This window comes from Tenrec ecaudatus, chromosome 8, assembly GCF_050624435.1.
Source record: "Tenrec ecaudatus isolate mTenEca1 chromosome 8, mTenEca1.hap1, whole genome shotgun sequence".
In the NCBI taxonomy this organism is placed as follows: Eukaryota; Metazoa; Chordata; class Mammalia; order Afrosoricida; family Tenrecidae; genus Tenrec; species Tenrec ecaudatus.
The window spans coordinates 73,507,223-73,533,705 of NC_134537.1; the positions used below are offsets into that span (position 1 = coordinate 73,507,223).

Genomic DNA, 26,483 nt, shown 5'->3' on the forward strand with positions numbered 1-26,483 from the left:
TCACTTTTATCCAATTATACCCTCTTTCAGAGATATGACTCCAGTTTACATATTTTTTCATTTTTAATAGCTCCTATTCACCAACATAACTATTTGCATATGCAGATACATTTCCATTGGTTGTTTCAAGTTTCTGTTTTCCCTGATTGTATTACAGTGAGAGGGGTTTAAATATGGAATCACAAAACCCAATTTTAAATCCTGATGGATACCGATGAGCTTTTTCACCTTCATGAAGTCATTTGTTTTGTAGCATGTTTCAATCAAAATAGTAATAATAATGACTATCAGTATCTTATCGAGATATGTGAATAATACATACTGTGTGTGGGAAAATAGTTTATAAATTATTGTATTCTCAGTGAATGGTATTAATAGTAGAAAGTAAATGAATGAATGCCAGTCCTTTTTGTAGTTCTATTATCCAATATACTTATTGCTATTCTACAAAAGATGCTAGATAGGTGGCATAGAAGATACACAATTAGCAGTTAGCTGGGGAGGCGAACGGACACTGGCATACTGGGCACCAAGGCTCCAGCTGGAGAGAGGGCAGCCCCCCCTTCATTCACCATAGAAAATGTCCAGTTGGGCTTCCTCTCAGATTGGACTATAAGCAGCAGCTTATTCTTAGCATACCAAATGCAGCTGAGTGATTAAAAAAAACAAAGTTGTCACAGGCAGAATCCTTTTGATTATATTGTTTTCTGTGACCTACATAGAAAAACATATAAGAAGGAAAACTGAAATGTTTTTATCATAAGCCTACAAATACTATCCTCAGCTTAGCACACTACTTTCCTTTTATATTGATTGTCAGCTACAAATTGGTATGAATTGTGCTCTATTTTATTCATTTATAATTTATAACTTGTCTGCTTCCAAAATTACAAAACAGACCTACACAGATGCCTATATAAAATCAAAAAGCAAAGTCAAAATATTGTATATATTAAAGAAGCCAGTCAATCATTTTTCCTAAAATATGAATGTCTAACTACTTATTTCTTACATTTTACTCAACAACTTTTAAAATGAATTTAATATCTCTTTTATGAACATTTAAAAACTGACATGAGAATAATTTTAATGTACACATTATTTTATTATAATATTTGTATAAATATTCTATGATTTTATAATATGTATATGATGTTTATATAAATATTTACATTTGTGAAGGATGTATTGCCTTTTTCCTGATGGAAATTTTTTTAATTCACTTAAACTTTTAGAATTAATTTTAAATATAAAGTGTTATAAGTATAAGAAACTTCCCATATACCATATGACTCTGTATTATGTAATCATACATATGTATAATATGTATATATATAGCATATATAAGTAACACATGTATTAGTATATACATATTTTTATTATATACTATTTGTGAGCAAGTTGGAGACCTGACGACCCTTTACGACTAGAAATTTAGTTGATTTTTAAAAATAGTAACATAATTTTAACACTGTCTTCTAATCACTGTCAGATCAAATTGGACTTTTTCTAATCTGCCATTATGTCTTTTACAGAAAAGTAATTTAATCTATGATCACTGATTGTTATTAAAATTCAGTTACTTCTTAGAATAATTTCTATTTCAGTGTGTCCTATATCCTTCATTATTAGATTAAGCATACATATATTTTGGAAAATAAATAGTATAAATTTAATGATTGCGACTACTTAGAGCAACCTATCAGGTGGCGTGCTGTTGCCGATGTGTACCAGTTTTCACATCTCTTGTTTGTGACATCACACTGGTGCTTTGAAATTAGCCATGGTGGGAGCATTGGCATTGTTGCGATGACGTGATTGTTCTCAATATGACTCTTCTATCCACTTCTTTGTAACGCCTCCCAAATGATAGGGTGGAACTGTGCAACTTGGGTGTAGGAAACATTACAGAAAGGATTGGTCAGTCTTGAATGTCAATCCCCAGCATATAAGAGAGGGATCTCAGACGCAGGATCACAGAGAATTCCCTGGTCCATCGAGGAAGAAGAGCCACCAACGGAGCACACTAGCTATCCCTGCCTACAGTGGCTGAGGCTGAGAATGGAGGCACCAATGACCACGTGTCCATGAGGCAGGGCAGAGGATCAGCACTGACACAGACTGTGCACGAGCTCGTGTGGTAGAGACACATGAGGCACACTTCATAGCTCTTTGAACAAGACAAAGGCCAGGTGCTGCTGTGAATCAATATCTGCGCCCTTCCCATTTTCTGATCTTGGCTTGTTGTAACATGTCAACTTCCTTAATGAAACCTCATAGTTATGAATGCTGTGTGTGCGCTCTGTGTGGCCATTGAAATGAATTATCAACCACAGCAAAAAAGTTGAGTGTCCTGGGAGGAACGGTAGGTGCCCTACTACAGGAAGAAGGTGGCGGAGGCATGTCGCACTCGGCATGACTGCAGTTGGCCTCGGACTGGTTGGACATGGGTTCACTTTCCTCGGCCATAGGCCTCAGATGTGGAATTAACTACATATCATATGCTTTGTTTTTGCTGTATCTACACTGCTGTATATCATGTCACTTTATTGATAACATTAACAATCATCTGGTCAAGGTAATGTCTGTCAAATTTCTCCCCACTGCTTACAGTGTTCCTCCTTTTTTAAAACATGACTTGGTGGGGAGATGCCTTGAGACTGAATTGTGCACAGCTTCTATTTCATCCTCAAAATCTTTCTACTACTTCTAGCATGACATGCTGCTCCCTCCTAAACAAGAATTAAAATGATTCTTGCCAAATGATAAACAAACTTAACTGCATTGGGCTTGATTTTGAGTTCTACAGTCAGAATACGTTTTTTCTTTCATAGACATCCATTTTTCGATCTAGTTATAGCAACATGAATTCATCAATCTCCATTGTTAACAAAATGGTTCATCTTGTTTTAGTTTCTGTTTTCTTTTGCTTGTCTTCATTTTTGCATTAGGAGATCTTACAGGTATTGTTACAATCCATAGTTCCTTTCAATCAAGCACAATTGGACAATTGCCATAATCATCATATCTAATACATTTTCTTTTATCTTAAACTCTTTGATAGCAGCTCCCCTTTTATAAAAATAATTTTATTGCGGTTCTCACAGCTCTTATAACATTCATACATCAATTATATCAAACATATTTGTACACATGTTGCCATCGTAATTTCCAAAACATTTTCTACTTGAGCCCTTGGTATAAGCTCGGCTTTTTCCCCTACTTTCCTCCCCAACCTCCCACCCTCGTGTGTGCTTCATCAATTATGTATTGTTATTATTATTTTGTATCTTACACTGTCCATTGTCTCCCTTCACCCATATATGTCTGTTATTCATCAACTTCGGGGATGGTGGAGGGAGGAGGCTATGTATACAATCGTGCGATGGATTTCCCCTTTCTCGCCCTTCCCCCTCCCTGACCATTCCCCTACTCTCACGATATTAGTACTCCTATTACTGTCCAATATGTATTCTTTGGTCTATCAAGATTTGTAAGTTAGAACTGGGTCATAGTAGTGGTGGGGGGTAGGGGAGGAGAGGAGCGGGAGAGGGAGTAATCCAGAACTAGAGGAATGAATGATGGGCAATTCCTTGGTGCTATACTACACCTTGGTTGAATCATCCCTTCCTTATACCACTTCTTTGGGGGAGATATCCAATTATCTACAGATGGACTTTGGCTCTCCACTCTAATTCCCCTCTTTTGAACCAATATAGTTGTTTATTTTGGATCTCTGGATACCTGATGCCTGATCCAATTGACACCATGATCAAGCAGGCTGGTGTGCTTCTTCCATGTGGGTTTATTTGCTCCCCTGCTAGATATCAGCGCTTCTTTATCCCCTCCCTCACCTTCCCTAACACCCCCATGGACCCTTAATATATTATATATTATTATTATTGCCATATCTTACACCATCCAATGCATCCAATCACCTACAAGTCTGTTGTTGAGTCCCCTCAAGTGGAGTTATACATTCATCATTACTATCAGTTTCCCCTCCACCCCACCCCACCCCCATTAGAGTCTTGGAATTCCCCATCTTCAAGGAGTGCTGCATCCTTACAGGGGAAAGGCTCTTCAGAATGATTTTGTTGCCGCTGTTATGTGCTCTCAAGTTGGTTTTGAATGGAACAGGCTTGCATCCTCCTCCCAAGTGTTACGTGTTCCATTTGAGCCCATTGTCACAGCACCTGTGTGCAACCACCCCCGTGAGAGTCTTCCTTCAGCTTTATCATCATAACATCCTTTCCCAGATTTGGATGGCTCCTGATAGCAGATCCCAAATCCTGGAGCCACAGTCTTGCCATTTACGGTTCTAAGAAACATTCAGCTGTACTTCGTCTGATACAGATTTGTTTTTCTGAAAGTGCATGGTATTTTCAATATTTCTCATCAGCACTACAATTCAAATACATTGGTTCTTTTAAATATCATTTATTTATTGTCCAATCTTCTCGTGTAAATGAGGCAATTGAAAACACCATGGCTTAGCAGAAGTACATGTTAGTCCCCAAAGCAATATCCCTGCTTTTCAACACTTTGAATAGGTCTTGTGCAGCGGATTTATCTAATGCTGTGTATCCTTGGATCTCCACACTGCTGCTTCCATGAACACTGATTGTGGATCTAAGCAAGATCAAACCCTGACAACCTCCAATTTTTAGTTTTTCTTGATGTTACCCAATGGTCCTGTTATGAGGGTTTGTATTTTCCTTCCATTTGATTTAAATCCATATTGAAGTTTGCCGACTGATTTTTATCACCAAATGCTTCAACTCCTCCTTGCTTTCAGGAAACAAAGTTGTATCATATGCTCAGTGGAGATTTTTAATAAGCCATATTCCAACCAGATGCCTCATTCTTTCTCATATAATCTAGCTTCTGAGATTCCTTACTCAGCATTTAGTTTGATAAAGTATGGCAAATGATACAGCTCTGATCCACAATTTTTCTGGTTATAAACCATGTAGTAGTCCCCATTCTGTTCCAATGTCAGCTTCTAATCTATGTAGTTCTCTAGGAAGCATAATGAAATGTTCTAGAATTCTCCTTCTTAATTCAGCCCATGGTTTGTTATGATCTGCATACTGGAATGCCTTGCATATTCAACAAAGCACAAGTAAACATCTTTAAGGTATGCTCTGCATCCAGTCATGATCCATCTGACCACAGCAATGGTATCTCTCATGCCACATCCTCTTCTTAATCCAACTTGAATTTTTGGAAGCTCCCTGTCAAATTACCACTGCGACTGTGTTTCTTTGTTTGTGGTTTTCAATTATCCTCTGCTATATTTTACTTGTATGTGATCTTAATGATATTGTTCAATGCTTTTCATATTATCTTGGGTCACCTTTCTTTGGGAAGCCACAAATATTGATCTCTTCCAAGTAGTTTCACAGGTGACGCTCTTCCACATTTCCTCGAATAGAAGTGTGAGTTCTTAGTGTTTCATAAGCTTGTTGACACCATTTGTATTCCTTCACTCCCTGGCTCCTGGCTTTTGGCTAATACCTTGAGTGTGCCTTGGACATATTCTTTCAAAACCATTGAACGATATTGAGGAATCCAGGTTTGATTGGTCATATGCTGAGTGTTACCATTACTGAAAATCTCAGAAGATAAAGTTCGTGGAAGTACAAAGTACACACACGCTTTATTTATTCAGAGATACAGATTCAAACCATAAATTTCCATATATGCCTCTCATTCAAATGCAGGAAAACCAGGTTTATTTCAGACATCCTCTTTTCCATTTTTCTAAAATATAGAGAGTATATTAGCCTACCATATATGCACTTGTGTATGAAAAATCTATTGTCTTTAAAAATTTTTCCAAGGCCACTGAAGGATATCTCAGCTCCTACTCTAGCTCACTACCACCAACTCAAGTGATCTCTTTGCTTGCCCTGTAACTGTGCCATCCAGTTACAATGAACATATGTTAGGAGAACTGTCCAACAATAACTCCTAAATTCAGTCCATCTCCCACAAAATGTTCTTTTTTTACATTTTATTAGGGGCTCATACAACTCTTATCACAATCCATACATATACATACATCAATTGTATAAAACACATCTGCACATTCCCTGCCCCAATCATTCTCAAAGCATTTGCTCTCCACTTAAGCCCTTTGCATCAGGTCCTCTTAATGTTCTTAACTGATGAGGAAATCCTACTCTATCCTACTGCCTTTGCTCCACAAGTTACCAAAGCACTCACACATCTGTGTTTCAAGTGTCGGACCAACGGGAAATATGGAAGATAACTAACCAGCAGTGAAATTAGATTCTACTTTTTAAATGTAGATAATGTTCATGTAACCCTCAAAAGGGAAATGGGCTGGCAGACAGCATTAGTGAATCCATTAAACTTGGGGTGGCTCTCTCCCTGGCAATTTCCATCACTGGCATCATCTTGTTCCTGAAGCACTTGCTGCTGGTGTCATTGTGAGGTGCCGTCAAGTTACTGCCAACCCATAGTGACCTGATGCACAACGACTGAAGGGAATGTGTCTGCTCTACATGAGGGTGTGCATTCCAACCCTAGCTCCCCCTCAGTGCTTTATTCTAGCCTGCACTTGTGATAAATGAATCTGCCACCAATCATGCTTTTGTGAGAGTTTTCTTTGTTTTCATGTCCTATTGAAGTGGCCACCTGCCATGAATCTGCTGTGTCCTCATGCTGGTGGCCCCTCATCTGCATGGTTTCTCAGTGTCTTGTGTTAGAGCTTAGATTCTGAGCACCAGCTTTGCAGAAGGCTATGGATAATCATGAACACCTAAAAGTAATCTTCAGGCTCCCCATGGGGATTAATCCTCCAGTGAATCCCTTCTGACTATTAATTAGGGATACTAGTCTTGCCTGCAGAATGCATTGGAAAGTGACTGCATCCACCTGTCTGAGGGTGTCCCTGATGAATAGCATGGGAAAAAGGTGGTCACATAATTTTGAGTCATAGCTATACGCATTTCTAAAGCACTAGAAACTCCGTGGGCTTTCTGTTCCCATTACCAGTTACTGTCTTAGAAACCCACAGGGGGTCATTTCAAGTCAGCTGTCTACTGCTCCCATTACCAGTTACCAGTAACCGGCTTAGAAAGCCACAAGGGATCTCTTTGAGTCAGCGTCCACTAGAAGGCTGTGAGTTTGGGTTTTGGTTTTCTTCCCTAAATTAGTTGGTAGTATGGATGCATCTCTACACTACTATGCTCAGTGATAGAATTATCACTCAAAAAACCAAACTCACTGCTACTGAGTGGATTTTAACAGTTGGTAACTGATCCTGATGGTTTCTGAGGCTGTGACTCTTTACAAGAATAGAAAGACTCAACTTTGTCCTCAGATTGGCCAGCGGATTCGTACTGCTGACCTTGCTGTTAATATCCCAACATGTAACCCACTATGTCACCAGAGCTCCTTCTGGGGAATATTTGGCAGAAAGGTTAATTCAATATTACACCTTTTATTTTGAATGATGAATCCATTCCTTTTACTACTTAGAAAATATAAAATCATGAATCTGAAGCTAAGTTCACCTATGAAAATTGTTTTTTTTTAAAGCTGAATAAAAGCTACAGTTGTTGGATTGGTTAATACAAATGAATGAAGTTTCATCCTAAATTTCACCCTAAATTTCATCCTAAGATAAAAATGCTAAGCCACATTCTGAAAGTAGGTTTTACCAATTCAATTAATTGTGGCCGCATGCATGTCCAATTAGCACTGTGCACCACGGGGTTTGCAATGGCTTCGTGTTCAGAAGTGAGCTGGGGCCCAGGCTTGTCTGCAAGCAGATACCTCTGGATGCCTTTTGGTGAGCAGCCCTGCGGGTTCACCATGTGTACTACCAGGGACTTCATGCAGTTGATACACAGTGATTATCTTTTAAAAAATGCACATTAGATTCAACTATCACAGGAGCTATGTCATCAGAGGAAATAGAGGTATTTCACAGTAAAGGTAACTTTTTTTTTTACCACTAGAAAGGAAACTTTGTAAAGAAATAGCTAGCATAAACACAGACAAATGCTGTGCATGGGAGAGAACATTACAGAGTTAGATTGACATTTTATTGCACAAACCTTGCCATGTAAAAAGACATTTACTTGCTGGCAACTAGAGAGATCACTGAAGGCTTTTAAGAGACTCGTGGTAACATGAAGGTTGTGGCAGACATTGCTAATGGCCTCTACAACATCCATTTTCTTTTTAGTATTTATGAAGTAAGAAAAGATCAAAATGTTTAAGAAGAAATGTACCTGGTTTAAAAAAAATTAAAAATCCCACTCTTGATTTGCACTAATAATGACCAAGTAGCCCAGTCCAGGCAAGTAAAATATGAAGAGTAGTCTATGAGGGCAGAAGATTCTGGAAAATCTTCTGTATTTAAACAACGCAAAAACTTTATGTCTTAGACTTCTTGCTACGTGAGAAAAATTAACTTGCATGCTTTCTCCTTTATTTTGAATTTTTTATAATTGCAGCTGAAGATAATTCCCAACTCCAATAGAAAGTCTTGGGCTCTTGGATTAGACAAAAATATAGTTAAAATTACATCTACACATTTCTTACCTATGAAATATTGTACAACTCTAAAATTTCTAAGTCTTTGTTCCTCATTAGTAGAACAATGATCATTAACTCAGCCACAGAGTTATTGGTATGATTCAATAGAGCATTTGTGTGTATATAAACCATTTAGCTGCAGCTATCGGTGCTCAAGGAATGTTAGGGATTGCTTTGATAATGATAATTAAAAGAAAGAGGATGAGGATGGTAATTATTCTATTTGGGTAGCCGGACACACACATGGGTGTAGATTTGAAGAAAGAAGGGACAAATACTTAAAGGCAGGATGATATGCCAGGATGAAAGAAAAGGTAATAGAGATCTTAATAAATCTCACAGCTGTAGCAAGGAGAATGAATTGCATGATTCTATGACATTTGGAACAGAATCTTTATTACATTGGTGTGTCTTTGAGATCAGGATGTGGAACAAAGAGCAAGCAGGGTGCTAATGGAATTGCAGTGGATGACAATTTCTTGTGCCATTACTTTCAAGCAGGGTCAGATCCAATGAAAACCGTCAAGGTTTTCTGAAATTTATATAATAGGTGCAAATCTCAGGCCTAAATAGCCGTCTTTCATGATAGTCCTAAAGTGCAAAGTGTAATTTTCCTGGATTGCTTACCTGTAGGCCATCCGCTGCCTGAAATTGAAACCTGTTGTCTAGTTCCCACATTGCCCCCACTTCATAGCCCTGCTTCTAGAAACTCCTGTCTGGTCACTAGTTTACACCCATAACAGGAAAGCCCTACTTACCACTGAAAGACAGAGCTGTCTCACTATCAGACTGACAAAGCTTTCTTGTTTCCCTCTACACTCTGACGGTCTTATTCTGAAGCTCCCAAACTTGAAAACACGTTTTTCTTGTAGAAGAATTGCTATGAAATAATATCTACTTAGACTTTTCTTTCAGGGATGTTGTCTTTGCTTTGTTGGTGTTTGCAGATCTCAGTTCGCCAACAAAGTTAAGGTGATCAGGGCCATCTTACCTGAAAAGCTTCCCAGTCTCGGTGCGGTCATATCGGCGCCATCATAAATCTCAAGGGAGTCCCAGTTCTGCTCTGTGGCAAAGCTGATCACTTGAATCTACCGAACAATAATGCTAACTTAATATTTATTTTATGGCCTAAAGAACTGTGCCCAATTGTGTGTGTATGTTTTAAGAAAGTAAAGCGTGTGCACACACATACACACACACACCCCACAAATATGAGAAAGGCAAACCCACAAACCCAAAGAAAATAAATTATGAAAAGGGTACCCAAAATATCCATAAATGGGACCTAGATGCTATTTTTATTTTAAAAGTTTACTTTTATTCTAAATAGAGATAAAAGATTTGAAATGCTTTGCAGAAAGTAAAAAGAAACAGATTATAGTTAATCTATTTAATATGCAATACAACAAAAGGGGGTGAAGAGAAAGAAATAGGAACTCTGCATATTGTTTGCCTCGTGGAGTTTGGGGCTTACCTGAATCCCAGATCCCTCCGTCACTGTGATTTTCCATACACAGTTTAAGTTGTTGCCATAGGGCTCAGGGTAACCAGGAGATAAGATGGTGCCTCTCCGCTGAGTGAAATTGCCACTGCAGGGCACTGAAAGCCCAAAATCACATTTAATAAAGATGGCACAAATGAGGGAAACATTAATCTCCTGCTTAATTTGATGTTATTTAGGCTCTGACTTTTAGAGAATTTCACACATACTATGTTACTTAAATCGGCATTCTTTTCTGCCGCAGTAAAGTTTAATATGTTCATTTTCCCCCAAAATCAGAAATACTATTGAATATTATCTAGTTTTATGCTTCTAAATTATCAATCCTGGGTACTGGGTAGCAGGATATAGATGATAGATAGATAGATAGATAGATAGATAGATAGATAGATAGATAGATAGAAATACAGAGAGACAGAGACGGGGGAGAGAGAGAGAGGGAGAGATTATTTCCTAATACAGACACGATCCTCTACGTAACATGAATGTGTCTATGAGCAGGTCTGGAGAGGAGATGCTTCAGATGTACAAAATGGATTCAAGTGCTAATCATAATTGCACGAGGGATTCTCATACAAACTCAAGCAAATAAACTGTAATTAACAAAGCCATTGCTATTCCAACTGCATCAACCTATTAATTTTCAAACATTCAAAAGCATACATTTATTAAGATGACATTACACAAGTACTCTAGTAATATATAAAATCAATATTATAATTATGTATTCCAAAATGGAATTATGCTATGTATTCATGACTTTAAAGTTGGTGGCAAACAATACATATTGGAAATAAGTTTTATATTTGTGAATATTATACATTTTTGATTGGAACACAATATTTGTTAGGATGTGGCTGCTATTCAATTATTTTTTCACATAATAAATTTTTCTTTAAATAGGTCATGAATAGGATCAATTCCTGTAGACAAGATCAATACATTGAAAAGCTATTCTCTAAAATAGCTTTCTGAAACTACTATTAAATTCTGAGTCACACCCTCATGCAAGTTATCCCACCTTAATAATGCATGCTTACCTACGCAGCTTGGTATGGTGTCATTCCACTGAGCTAGAGCATTGGGCACAGACTGACAGCGGATAGCTGTGGAACCTTGCAGTAGGTAGCCTGGGTTACATTCAAAGCGAACAATGGAACCTGCTGAAAATTCAGAACCGATTCTCCTTCCATATCTGGGCTCTGGAACAGAGCTGCACTGAGTATCGCTGGTACGAGGAACAGCTAAAAGTAAAGTATGCAGAATGAAACGACATTCAACTTCATCAAAAATCCAAATTATTTCATTTAAAATAAATGTAACGAATCAAAAGAGAATTCATATTTATGGAGATATAGAAATCGATAATATCCAAAAATCCTTTTAAGGGATACAATTTCAATACATTTACACAACTATATTTCATCGTCACATGAACTCTGAAGTCCATTTGAATATTTTCATCTTGAACTGAGAAAACCAGGGCAGCAATAGGTTCAAGGCCTTGCGGGGACAGACTGGTAGTCTGTCAGTTAACTAACAGAAATTGAGACGTCGTAGCATCTTGCCAGCTACGATAAGTGGGTGAAAACGTGTCCTTATCCACAAGGTCCTTAGAATGGAGGGAGAAAAGCTGATAATTAAATGCTTAGTTAAAATTTGACAATAGGAATCCATAGTAAAAGCACTATGGAAAGAGAAAGAACGACTGCTTAGTCGACCCCTAAAACTTGGGAAGTCAAATCAGGGAAGCTTAGTTTGAATCCCAGAAGAGCTAGACATAAAATCCAATATATTTTTCTGAGGCAGGAGGAAGACAATTGGGGAAGGAGATAGGTGAGACGGACTGTCCTTGCCCAGATGACCACGTCCGCACTTGGTGAGAGAATGCGAGGTTCAGAAAGCAGGTGGGTCACAGTACAGCTGTATGCATCAAACATCTGTGAAAAAGCAGCAGGAGCAAAGCTTAATAAAATATTATGATGATAAGCTCATTCCGCCTAAAGAAAGGGAAGCAGGGGAAGTCTGTGGCCTCTGTCTACTGATACCTGCCTGGCATCAAGAGCTAGGCTGTGAAGTTCTTCTTTCTAGCGTATTCAATCTCACCCAAAATATTTTTGTAAATCAATGTTTTGTCCAAAAAAAGTATGTACTCTGATTCTTAACTGCTATACCCAAGCTCCAGAGGCATGGTGGTGCAGTGAGTCAAGCATGTGGAAGTTAATAGAACAATTGGCAGCTCAAACCCACAGCTGCTCTGAAGGAGACAGATATGGCCATCTGTTTCCACAGAGCTCTACCTTCTAGGAAGCCTGCGGCCTCAATCGCAAGGGAAGATTTGCCTCTCCCCCAGGCAGGGCTGCTGTGAGTCAGAACTGATGTCGTGGCACTGAGTGAGAACCCCACAGAGCAGGCTCTTCAGGGTTGTTCTGTGTCGGAACTTACTCCCAGGCTGTGGGTAGACCTATGGTTATAATCTCAGGTGGGACTGAGACTTCTTTCTTATGTTCATGAGACAGTATTAGTATAGGATGTATCATAATTTGAAATATGAAATCAATGAGGTTATGTCATTGGGGATAACCCTCTTGATGGGGTGTTATATGTTTTCCTCTTTCTAGGTAAATGAAACGCAGGACTGATGCATGGAACTTACAGGAACAGCAGGTAGAACAAGCGTTTCAGGTGTGGGAGTGTCCAGCGGCTGGGGGGCTGGGGGCTGGGGTGGGTGTGTGTATAAAAGGGACACAATGTCAAGGATTCCAGGAATAAAAAGAATGTTTGGAAACTGTGGTAGCAATTGTACAATTCTGCTTGATGTAATTGAACTATGGAATGATATACTTGTATTAATACCCAATTAATAATAAATTTTACAAAAACAGAAACAAAACATAGATCCAGGAATGGACTTTGAGATACATTAAATCCTAGCTCCAACTTAAGAACAATTAGTTTTATATTCTGGCTCTTCTTGATAATCGCCCTCAGGGCGTGACGACAGAAGATATGGGTACTATAGCAAAATGTGATGAAGAAATAGATGGTGCCTGGCTATCAGATATATAGCACCTGGAGTCTTAAAGTCTTGTCCTCAAACAAGCAGCCATCTGGGTCAAATGTCAACTAAGTCCACATGGAAAAAGCACGCCATTATGTCACTGAAGGATTGTAAATAATATAATCTGACGTCAACGGAGGCATTAGTATTAAAGTGTGAATTTTGAGAATCCGATTTTCAGAAGTCTATGAATGGCAGTGGGGTCCAAGATTCATTTGTGGGACAACATAGGAAGCCAGCTTCCAGTGAACACCCTGTATCCACAATTGAGGGATGGGAGGACAGTGGCTACTAAAAAGGGTAGTTTGGAGAGATGAATGTAGATCAAAGGTGCAAATCTTACGTGAATAGTTAAAACTTGGTCACTTAATTTCCACTCTGATACATGCTGGACGTGATCTGTCTTCCAATATTTCCTGTATTGTTGTTTTGTTTGTTTATATTAGGGTGTATCTCCCAGGTTTTAGGTCATGGGAGGTCGCCCTCATTGAATTGTGCTGCATGATTTTCTGTATTTTGTTATATGAAACCCAGAATTGATGAACGAAAGGGAATAAAGGTGTCAGGGTGGGGGTGGAGTTTAACGTGTCTTTTTTCTGGGTGGGTGGGGTGTCAAGGGGAGATAATATCAGGAAGTTAAGTTTCACAGAACGTGGGAGAGAGACGAGCTATGAAATTAAGACATCAAACCTTACTGTAAAACCTGGGGAAAAACAAAACAATGTTCCATAACTTTTTTCCTCTCTACCAGTCCTCGAGTTCTTGCCCACCTCCTAGATGATTCAGGCAGCATCAGAAAGAAGTTCTGTTTCTATGGTAATGATTATCTTTTAGTAAATGTTTCACACTGCTGTGAAGCCAGATTAACATCAGCCCAGTGGAAAGTGAACGGGAACTAGGTCAGCCTGGAAAAGGGGGTGATGGATGAAATGATCAACTCTGCAGGACAAATTGTCATGGGAGTTCAGATGCTGTTCTGTGAGGTTTTAGAATGCTGGGAAAGGGTAGTGCAAGAGAAGGGACAACAATAAGAATTTGAGAGATCAATTAATCACCTGTGTATATATATGTATATACATACATACATTTGGGGGAGCTCTTACAACTCATCACAATGCATACCCAAATTATATCAAGCACATTTGTACATAGGCTGCCATCATCATTTTCTAAATACTTTCTTTCCACTTGAGTCCTTGGTGTCAGCTCCTCTTTTTTCCCTCCCTCCCCAACCATCCCACCCTGTAATTCTTTTAGTTAGTGGCAAAGTAGCAAACAATAGTAATAATACTACACATCTGAAAACAGGCAGAAATACCTTGCAATATCTAAGTGAAGCACTCACTACTGCTTCATTTAGTTACTGAGTGGAGTTTTCTATTTCTAACAAGCACTCTCTTCTTGCAACTGAAATGATTTTTGATTCAATAAATCATTACTAGTCAATTTAAATACATACCACTGAATTACCAACAAAACTGTATGCATAATCGCCTTGGTAAAAAAGCAGACATCATATAAACTTTTGATGGGTAATGTATTTCTGAGAAGTGGAAAGTAAACAAGGAAGCTTTATGGTTTATGTCATCCAAAGGCGATGAAGCGTGGGGAAGGAAACAGCGCAAATGTGTGCCCGCATGCCTCGAAAGGACGGCAAGCCCAGAAAGTCTACTCCCCTGAATAACTGAGAGAAACGCATCGCCACGATCCTCATCTTCCTTAGAGTTAGACACCCTGCAATTCCCTATATTGACAATAATGTTCAACAGAATGAGTCTTGCCAATAGAAGTTTCTGGATTAGGAAGTAATAAGCTAGTAGATCTGGGAGATTGGACAGCTGTGAATCTGGGAGGCAGACAAGAATCCTGATTTGATTTCTATTCCCAGGAAGGATAGGGGGAACTCCCCCAGCACCCCAAATAAAAATAAATAAAAATTAGCTAGCAAAGTTGTAAGTAAGTTATTAGGACACTTCAAGCAAAGCCTCGTTTGGTCAATTTTACCCCAAGTTTGAAACGATGGTGGCATCATCATAAATGCCCTTCCCCCACACCCACTGGGGAGCCAGGATGACAGGAAGGCTGGGGTCAGGTGAGAACTGGAGACCAGAAGGGGAGAGATGTTCTTTGTATTTTGAAGTTAAATATACATTGTTTGTGCCCTGATACACTTATTTTTAATTGACTTCTCTAATAGCTCTTTGTAACTGAACTGCCGTATCTGTTGATACAGGCTACACATTCTCATAGAAATCATCAAGTGCCTGTGCAATTGGAAGTATTAATGATTTATACAGATTCCAGCTCTGAGTGGTCTATGAAAGCATTATTCAATTTTCTTACACAATAGAGAGGAAATAACTTCTAGGCTTCCACAGAGCTACTATCTTTCAGAAAGCAATGTTCAATTGAGCTTTTCATATATATTGAAAACTTCCCCAGTTGCTGTCGAGTGATTTATAAATTATGTTCCTGTTCCTAGTTTTTACCTCCAAAGGGATTGGCTTTTATAAAAAGTATCCATTTTTTTCATAACCTCAGTGGTAGGAATAAGGCTATAAAGGGGGTATGATGAAACTTTATAATATATATTATACATGTGTTAAATTTATCAGAAATATATTTTAAAATACAAGGAACTATATTCCTATTATAAGTGATTTAGGCTTTTCAATATTTTCTACTATAACTGGTATATGCTTTTTCTACTTTTCTATATATTGTATATTGTAATAATTGGTTTGCTACTTGTTTCTACTGAGTTTATTTCAGAATAATATAATGTATTTTAATATATTTCATAGGGGTCTCTTGGATGTAATCTTAATAAAAGTAATTGGCTAGACCTTTTCTTCAGACTGAGAATAGGTTACCAGTTGAGTAACACTAATAAATGCAATCACACACATACATATATAGAATCTAGTAACTATTGTCATTATTGTTTTTTAAGGTACTATTGGCAGTGCTAAAGGCCAAGCACTGGGCTGCTAACCCCACAGATTCTTCAGGAAGAATGTGCGGGGCAGTCGCCGCCAAAACGATTCACTGCTTGGGAAACTCTGGAACATCGCCACTCTGTCTCGTATGTGTCTGGATGACTTAATGACAAGTGGATTTTCCCCTCCATTTAATACATGCAAGGGATTTCTAAAGGTAAGCCTCCTGAGGAAAACATTTGAAGGTAGGTTAGCCAGTGAGCCATTTGCATGAGAGATCTTTTTTTCTAACAAATATTTTAGATTCTATTTAAAAAATAAAACCCCCTATTAAAACCAAAAATGCGAAAAATTGGTCATTCTCTAAGGCTAAAATGTACTTACAGTAAGTGATTCAGTTTCTTCATATTTCATACAAATTTCTTTGATTTGTATGTTTGCTCCTATGTAGTAATATAGAAACTTATAATTTAAGATAATTTTAAGTAGGAATATGTGCATTGTTTTAATTGTCCATGATCAAGAGAAAGCCTATCTTTGAATAGTGGTTTATTTACTTTTAATATAGACATAGGTTAAAATAATATAACTATTTTTAATTCAATAGCATCACAAGTCAAGAAAATGCTACTTCAATTGGAATAAAGATATGTCTGCATCTAACACACCTGTCAAACATAATTTTCTGTCTTCATTATTCATTAAATCATCTCATTACTGAATACGGGAGAGGTTTATAGTGAAATATTTGGGGGGCAAGGATTCTGCAGAGTGAGATTAGAAATGATTTATAAATGATATGGCACATTGGTATTCTCCTTTACTTTTGAAAAGCAAACTTTTCAAGAATGTTTTCTGGAGAAATCTTTACTAAAGGAAAGAAACAATGGCTAGAAAATGATTCCCCATTGCTCTTGAAGAAAATGTATAAGAAAAGCAAGTAATCTCTCTAGCCTCAAGCAAAACCAAGACTTAGAAAAACTAAGTATTGATTCTGATTTTTGAACACCTAATTTATCTCCTAAGATGACAATCTTTTTCAAATCTTGGCCTGTATGGTGATTACAAGTCAGATACTAAAAAATTGTTCTGTGCTTTTGAAAATGTTGGAACACTTTATTCATATTTATGCAAAGTAAAGGCAAAATACAAATAGTAAAAACATTTCTTACTTTCCAGTAACTGATCTTTCAGTAGTGTCAAACATTTTAATTATGTTCTAAATTAATAAATAAGCCTTAAAATGTATAAATGCCAAAGGTTAATAATATACAATGTAAAGTAGGCATTTAGTTAGGGTTATAGAGGCAAAAGAAATATTTTGTTTTAAATGGGTGCATAAGCAAATGTGGTGAAGGAAGCTGATGGTGCCCAGGGCTATCTATCAAAAGATATAGCATCTGGGGTCTTAAAGGCTTGAAGGTAAACAAGCAACCATCTAGCTGAGAAGCCGCAAAGCCCACATGAAAGAAGCACACCAGCCTGTGTGATCATGAGGTGTCAATGGGATCAGGTATCAATCATCAAAAACACAGAACAAAAAATCATATCAATGTAAGTGGGGTATGGGGGTGCATGGAGTGGAGAACCAAAGCACATCGGTAGACAAGTGGACATTCCCTTACAGAAAGGTCGCAAGGAAGAGATGAGTCAGCGGTGCAGTATAGCAGCAATGAAACACACAGCTTTCCTCTAGTTCTTTAATACTTCCTCCCTCCCACTGTCATGTTCTCGAGTCTATCTTACAAATCTGACTAGACCAGAGAAGTACACTGCTACAGAGAAGAGCTCACAACACAGGGAATCCAGAACAGACAAACCCATCAGGACCAATAATGAGAACAGAGATACCAGGAAGGTAAGGGGATGGAGCGGGGAGAAAAGGGGAATCCATCACAATGATCTACATATAACCCCTTCCTAGGGGCATGGACAACATAAAAGTGGGTGAAGGAAGCAGCATGGTGTAAGACATTGGGGATGGAATTATAAATCATCAAGGGTTCATGAAGGAGGCAGGGTGGAAGGGGGCGAAATGAGGAGCTCATATCAAGGGCTCAAGTGAAAAAAAATGTTTTGAAAATGATGATGGCAACATATACAGATGTGCTTGACACAGTGGATGTATGTATGGATTGTGATAAGAGTTGTAAATGCCTCCCATAAAATGATTTTTTAAAGAAATATTTTTGTTTGATTATTTCTGCTAAATTAGTTTGATGATATCTTTACATCAGTTTTATAAGATAAAAGCATAGATGAATTTTAAAATCTAAAACAACCTATAAAGTATATTTAAAAGCATTTCTTAATTGGAAAATATTAAGATAGATTTGAAAATATTTTTAAAAATATAAAGTGACACTCAATGGTGAGTTGACAAATATTGTTTCTAGGAAAATGTGACGTTATTGTATTTTTGCATTAGGAATATATATGTTAAGCGTCAAATATTATAATGTTTCATTAAGGCTTTTTATTATAAATGTACAAATACCATGATTCCTTAACTAACACAAAAAATAAAGCCTAGATGCTATTAGTATTTTTCTAAAAATAGAAATATATGTAATATCAAAAAAGACCCATGTAAAATTTAAAAAAAGGATTACCTTGGTAGACAAAATGGAACCCCCTGGCAGACGCACCACTTCTTGCACTGAACCGGAGCAGAATTTGGTTTGATGTAGCCAGAGGCAGTGTTTCCCCTAGATGCAAAAACAGAGAGAAGAGGAAGCACCCCCCCGAGAAAATACATAGCACTCTGGTGAATCATATTTTGGAAATAATAATTTGATATTTAATAAAGTGTTATATATGTATTAGGCAATTGCATAGAGATATGTTTGTCGGCAGTTACAGAAGCTGAGAGAGGGAGCAATGGGAATACTGCTTAACGGTCACTTCCTTTCTATTTGTTATGATGACATGTTTTTAGAGATAAAACATGGCAAAATGTGAAGGGGATTAATGTCATTGAGCTGTAAGCTTAAAATAATCAAAATGGTAAATGCTATGTTACATAGACTCTATCACAATAAAATTAAATGAAAATTGGAATTAAGAAAAGAGTTCACTTTGGTATGTAGGTACCAAACATATACTTTCTATAAAGATCTTAAAATCCTATACTAACACTTTCTGTTAATGTTATATTTAAGTATTATCTCATTTTTGCTTTCTCTTGAAGGAACCACTGGCAATGGACCTAATCACAGTTAATATAGAAAATTTAAATATTTGATAAATCATTGAATTAGGAGCACTTTAATTGGATAATTAGTTGATCAAATTTATTTAAAATAATGTTTCTGAACTCAAATGATCAAGAGATTGAGAAAACAGATGAGCATTTTAGATTACACATATAACATAAGCAGTACAGCTGAAAAGGGTGTGCATTGGCATAAGCTTATTTAATGTGCATTTGTTTACATGAAACAGTATTTTAAGTGTCTTCAATATCAATCATTTCTAGGACTGTATGGGAAAATTAGGAAGAAACAAGATGAGTCTAAATATGTTTGGCTTATATTTGTGAGCACTCAAAATAACTGAAGCTTAATCTTCATTGCCCATGAAAAATATAGATAAGTGTACTGCATTTAGTAAATGATGAGAGCAGAGCAATATGATTATCCATGGGTTGCATAAACTAAGAAAATTGGGCTTTTATTGGAAAATTGAATAAAAGACTGGGACAACCCTAGGAGATGGATTTCAATAACCATGTGTCCTATTAACACGCCCGATGACTCATCAGGACTGAGCGCAATGGCTTTGCTCTACTTTCATGTTTCTCTTTCATTTGGGAAAAACCTCTCTGTTTTAAGTAAACTTTAAGTAAAAGTACAGGATAAGTGAGAGAAGCTGATAATGTATAACTTGTGTCATAAACTCTTATACAGACATGAATGTACACAGGTAAATATATACTAAAAACACATATGTTTAGTACATTTTTCAAAACCAAGGTGCCCACAGAAGCAATAAGCATATGCATATACCACACAGTTAACCATGTGCAAAAGAGTTGTAAAGTATACATATTTTCATTAAAGTATATATGAAAATATACAAAAGCAATTAATTAGAAAATCAATGAATAGACCTTAGATCTGGAAGGAAGAGTAAACAAAACAAAAAATAAAAACCCAAATAGATTTAATGATTCGTGTTTTTTCTGTCATTTGTGTTTTTTATTGGAATGAAATAATATTTTCCATATTCTTAGTGTGTAAACTGATACAGGCAGGTGGTTTTGTATGTGAGATAAAACTATTTTTGAAATCTTACTTTTAAAATAGGATTTTAACAGAACAAATTCAAGGTGATTAAACTTTTGATCCACTTAAAATATAAAAGTTTAAAGTTAATCGCCGAAGCTCTCTAGATGGTATTAAAGCCAAAATTCTTTGAACGTTTACCTGAATGAGATCCAGAGAGTGAGCTGAGAAGCCTGGCCTGTGCATGTGTCCCATCGAATAACTCTGCCAAGTCATTCAGTGCCGTCTGAAAATAGGCAAACTGTCCAAACACCACTGAAAAATAAAGTGTACATTGGGTGACATCTATGCTTTCTTTAAAAATAGTTGAATTTTCCCAATAGACAAAATAGTCTGAGCACCTGATTTTATCATAAATTATAGAGAGGACCTTATAATGTCTGCAGGACTCTGTGTAAACAAATATTCCTCTACTACCAACCTGAAAATTAATACAATTGTTAACATGTTCGTTGGAGACTCAATTTGGGGGGATGTTTAATTAGTGCAAAATTAATCATGTATAATTCCTATTTGCATTTTTAAAATTTAGTAAGCATCGATTTTATGTTAGAAATGAAGGTTCAAGAAATGAAAAATGTACAACTTTTTCCTCAAAACACTCTAAAGTACGCAATAGTTCAGGAATTTCCACAATAAATACAGATTTAGAATGCAGAGTCCATTAAAATGTACCTCTAAGAATATTAAGAGTGAAGAGCAAACACATTCTGTAGCTAGCCACAAAAGCCTTCCTTGAGAGAAAATGAGATTTAATCAATGACCGATCATCAAATGGGGGAACACCGGGAAAAAGGATGACTTGTATAAGGATGGTAACGCTACAGTGGAAAGCAGTCAGGATGTGACAATGTACAAAAAAGGACATGCCAGCAGACAAGGTATAGTTATTTCTATCGATGAAAAAAATGAATGCTTTATGTAGAAGATAGCTTAAAAACTAGCTTTCTACTGATGAAAAAGTAAACGTTTTATTGTCACTTATAAAACTGGCTAGACTGGAGCACATAAGCTGGTAAAGATAAAAGCTCTCAACACAGGAAATCCAGGAGAGATAAACCACTCAGGAACAACAATGAGAGTAGCGATACCAGAAGGGTAGGGAGAAAGTGGGGTGGGTGGGGACCGATCACATGATCGATGTATAACCACCCCCCCCAAGGATGAACAGAAATGCGGGCAAAGGGAGATAGCAGTCGGTGTCATATATGAAAATAATAATGATTTACAAATTATCAAGGATTCATGAGAGAGAGTGTGGTGGAGGGAGGAAAAAAAGGAGCAGCTGATACACACCAAGGGCGCAAGTAGAAAGAAAGTGCTTTGAAAAGGATGATGGCAACCTACGTACAAATGTGCTTGACACAATGGATGGATGGATGGATTGTGATAAGAGCTGTAAGGGTTCCCAATAAAGTGATTTTTTTAAAAAAACAAATGGAATATAAAATGTGGCAAATGGTTTCGATTAGCTGATACCCAACAGATTTGGGCAAATGTGGAAAACTGGACTGCAAACCTCTCTGGGAACCTAATTCATTTAAGGCCTCAAACATCAGACTGACACTCACACACTATCTTCTACTGACAAACGGGCCAGGGAGAATGCTTTTAAATAAAATAAGACAAACTGATTTCTGCTTTTGAAAGGATACTTTGTCAGTACTATATGGAAATAAAAATATAGTAAGAATTTCTAAAGATGTGTATGAAACTAGGATCTCTGTGACACTGTGGGAAATGCATTGAGCTCCTAATTTCTAGAGGACCTTTCAAATTCTCTGGCCCCTCTGTGTGAGAAGATGAGGCTATGCAATTTCCTATGGACATTACTGTCCCAGAAATCCTATATATAGGTGGGCTATGAGTAAGAATCAGATTGATGGCAGTGGGTTTGTTTGGGTTTTTGTCGCCGATGAGAAGCCCCAGTCATGTGATAGGTTAAGCATTGAGCTCCCATCTCATGCTCAGCAGTTCAGCCCTCTCAGGCCCTCCCAAGGGGAAAGAGCAGGCTGCCGACTCCTGCAGGGAATCATTGTCTCTGGGCAGAGAAGTCTCAGGAGATGATCCCGAGTGGGTCCCAGATGTGCTGAAGGCAGATCTAGTCTGTTCTTGGCAACTGGAGATGAAGGACGACCATTGGCACATCCCTGACATCACAAGCCAGGGATCTAACTATTCTGATTGGCTGTGGACCACATATTAATCACTTGCCTCCAAACTGCCTCATGACTCTGAGTCCAGTCCCCGCCCGCTTTGTGAAGTGGGTTCTTAGTCTCAGAGAGCACATCTGACAAGATTTCCAGAAGATGGAGCCAGGGTGGACGCTGTGGCTGTAGACTTTTCCCAGGGGGAGTGGACACGCTAGATCTTTCTCAGAAGAAACTATAAGCACCCATGTGATGATGGAAACATCCAGGAAACATCCTGGCCTCCGGAGTTTCTCAAAATCCTGATGTCGGAGAAAAGCTATCCACGGAAAAGACAAAGCACAATGCATGAAAAATGGCACCTGGTCCTCCAAGGTGGGAAAACCTGTGAATCCCGTGTCACTGAAGACCAGAACACATATGTCAAAGCTACTCACGTCCCTCCACTATAGTCAGAGGGGATTCAGTGGAGGTTGAATCCATGTGTGGACCCTGCAAATGGACCTAGGGCTACAATTATCATCCACAACCACCTACAAACCTGGTGCCCACAATTTAAGCTCTCATACCACTCCCTCCTTTGGATTTAGATTTGGAATATTTTTTATTAGTTTATGTTTCACTTAGATAGCTGCTTGTAGGAAGACAAGCCTTTAAGAACTCAGATGTCATCTTGCCTGATAGCAGGAACCATCTGGCTTCTTCACCACTTTGCTAGAGCACCCCTATCTTCAGGGATCTCTGAGGGTGACCATCAAGCAGGGCCACATCATAAGAACTAATGGCTCTTAGCATACCCATTCAATAGGGCAGAGGAAAACTGCCCCTATGAGTTGCTGAGATTCTAATAGTTCATGGGCGGAGTAAGCCTAGTCTTTCTCCTGTGGAGGGACTTGTGGTTTCAACCTGTGGACCTTCTGAATCCAAACCTAATATGTACCTGCGAGGGTACTAGGGCACCACAGGCTCCTATGAGACGGCATTGACTCAAAGGCAGCGAGTTTCACTTTTTTATCATGGTCTTAGAATTGTTCCTAGATTGGATGTAGAATTCAGTGTCAGCACAAAATCAATTTAGGAATTTTACATATGCTTGTGCTTCACCCTAGAGACATCACCATCAATTTACGTCCTCCCTCTGGGACACAAGGTCAATCTGGTGTCTAACAGTTTTGTAGGTGTTTCGTCCACATGTCACAATACAATCAGTGGTTTGGTTGTAAGTGGAACAGCTGTACAATCATTACCAAGGTCAATTGTGGAACATTACCTTCTTCCTCAGCTCATTACAGTTCATGTAATTCTTTTCTTCAATTGTGACAAAAGTATACACAACAAAACATTCTCCAATTCAACAAAAACAACAGAGTCATCATCTCTGAAACCCAAGAGTATAGTTCTACTCTGTTGCATAGGATTACTTTGAGTCAGAATGGACATGAAGACGGGGATTTCAGTGTGTTCGCTCTGTGACTGTGGTTTTGAATGTAAGGAAAAACCTTGGTATTGTAGGATTTTTTTGTTTTAATGTTGCAACAGAAATATGTTCAATAAAACTTTAAAAGTTACTATCTATTGCACTCCATAAAACAGGTTTTCAGAAGTTTCACAGAGGCAGAAATCGGAATGGCCAATAAACATATGAGAAAATGTTCCCAATCTTTAGCCATAAGAGAAATGCAAATTAAAACAATGAGATACCACCTAACACCCTCAAAGATAGCCCAATTCAAAAATCAGAAAACAACTGTTGGAGGGGCTGTGGGGAGACAGGAACTCTCATCCACTGCTGATGGACCTGTAAGTATGTACAGCCACTATGGAAGTTGATCTGGCGATACCTAAAACAGATGGAAATAGAGTTACCATACGACCCAGTAATCCACCTACTGGGCATGTAGCCAGAAGAGGCAAGAAACAAACCACAGGCAGGCAGCTGTGCTCCAATGTTCATTGAGGCACAGGTCACAATCACAAGGAGTTGGAAACGATCCAAATTTCCATCAGCGGATGAGTGGATTAAAAAACTGTGGTACATACATACAATGGAGTATTATTCATCACTAAAAAGCAGTGATAAACACATGAAGCACATCACCACATGGGAAGAACTGGAGGAAATCATGTTAAGTGAAGTAAGCCAAGTACAAAAGGACAAGTATACCTTGAGTCCACTGAGGTAAGCTTAAAAAAAAAAACATTTGAAAGGGGCATAGGGAAAAAGTTGCTGCATACAAACATTCCTGGGGCGAGGATCAGGTAGTATGGCAGGGGCCAGACCAAATCCAGGGATACATACGGTAGCCAACTAAAAGGGAGAGGGGAAAGGGAAAAAAAAAAAGAAAAAATGAAATGGGTAGTGGGGGAATGTAGAGGCAGTCTGCTGGTCCAGGTGTTTCTTGGTATGTGACTAATTAGTCCCCTGTGTCTCTGTTGACCTTGCAGGTAAATGCATTCTGAGATAACGTGGTTCTTCGTGACCTCCCTAAGATTCTTTTGAACCCTGCATGTCCTTGTGCTTATCTTAGAATGTAGTGCTGTTATTATTCACGTGTTTAGACAGTGTGCCTAGTTAAGTATTGTTTGCATAGATAAGAGGTTCAGAATGTTTTTAGAGCAAGTGCTTTGATCTTTGTTTTGTAACCATTCCCTTTTAAGAAGAGTATAAATACCAAGCTTTGAATATACTCAGCGCCTCAGTCCATCAGAGTGTTGTCCTCCCAATCCCATGCTTTGTACATGTGTCTTTCTTTTCCTCTCATCCGCACGCCTCATTTCAGATGCAGCTCGGTGTGGGATAGCTGATCTATCTCCCACAGAGGAACAGGGTACGAACCCACCCAAGCTGAGGGTATTGTTTATATTTCCACAGGGAAAAAGGGACCAAACTTCAACCCGGTGCTACAAGATGTGAATGCAGCATACCAGCATGGAGTCGGGAGCCAGTGGAGAGGTCTGAGGGGCCGGCCCCAATCCCAACTACATGCACAGCAAGCCCTCCCCCCAGGAGAATTTATTTCAAAGGACAGCACTGAAGCTGAAGCTCAGAGAGAGGGACATGTCTGATCAGAACACTCGGGAACAAATGAAAGGGGCGGAACAGAGTGGAGCATCTCCTGGCCCACTAAACCTTGAGGAAGATATTCCTGCTCAGATCAGAGCAGCCAATCCACAGAGAAGCCCATATGCCGGCCCACTATGAGACAGGACATCCCCTAGCTCTACAGGGGATAACACTGGAGACAAAGTGTGAGAATTGCATGCGATCTGACCCCACCACAATGAGGCAAAACACTAAGGTTGTGCAACAGAACAGAAAGAGGAACAGAGCAACAGTCTTGAGGAAATACCAAAAATAGACTTTGGAGCCAGGGCTTGGCACCCCATCAGACTCAAACAGGAAAATACTTCAAAAGTCCAACAAACAGTCCTTGAAATAACGATAGGCTTTTCTTTGTTGTTATTGTTTTGTCATTGGCTTTTTGTTGTTGTTGTTTTGTTTTCTTTTGCTGCTTGGACTTGCTCTGTCTTCTTTTTGTGCATGTTATTATCTCTGCAAGTCTGTCTAAATAAGATAGGCTGGATAAACAATCTAGAGGATAAAACAACAGGACCGATGGTTCTGGGGGAACATGGGACAAGGGGAGGTCGGGGGAAAGGAAGTGGTGTTAACAAACCCAGGGACAAGGGAAAAATAAGTGACCCAAATCAGTAGTGAGGAGGGTGTAGGAGGCCTGGTAGGGCATGATCGAGGGTAATGTAACTGAGAGGAATTACTGAAACCCAAATGAAGGCTGAACATGATAGTAAGACAAGAGGAAAGTAAAAGGAAATATAGGAAAGAACTAGGAGCAAAGGGCATTTATAGAGGTCTAAATATAGGCATGTATATATGTAAATCAATTTATATATGAGGATGAGGGAAAAGATATATGTGCATATATTTATCAGTTTTTAGTATTAAGGTAG

The 26,483-nt window shown here is 38.3% G+C and overlaps 1 protein-coding gene across 1 annotated transcript in view; it reads right to left on the reverse strand.

Annotated features, from left to right (window-relative positions):
• The window catches only part of CSMD1 (CUB and Sushi multiple domains 1), a 1,770,408-nt gene that overhangs the window by 238,323 nt on the left and 1,505,602 nt on the right, over positions 1-26,483 (reverse strand). Inside the window, exons 32-36 of the mRNA XM_075557189.1 lie at positions 20,506-20,619; positions 18,691-18,786; positions 11,119-11,322; positions 10,052-10,176; positions 9,569-9,665 (exon numbers count right to left, since the gene is read on the reverse strand). Coding sequence (XP_075413304.1) covers positions 9,569-9,665; positions 10,052-10,176; positions 11,119-11,322; positions 18,691-18,786; positions 20,506-20,619 — 636 coding nt within the window. The remainder of the gene's footprint in view (positions 1-9,568; positions 9,666-10,051; positions 10,177-11,118; positions 11,323-18,690; positions 18,787-20,505; positions 20,620-26,483) is intronic.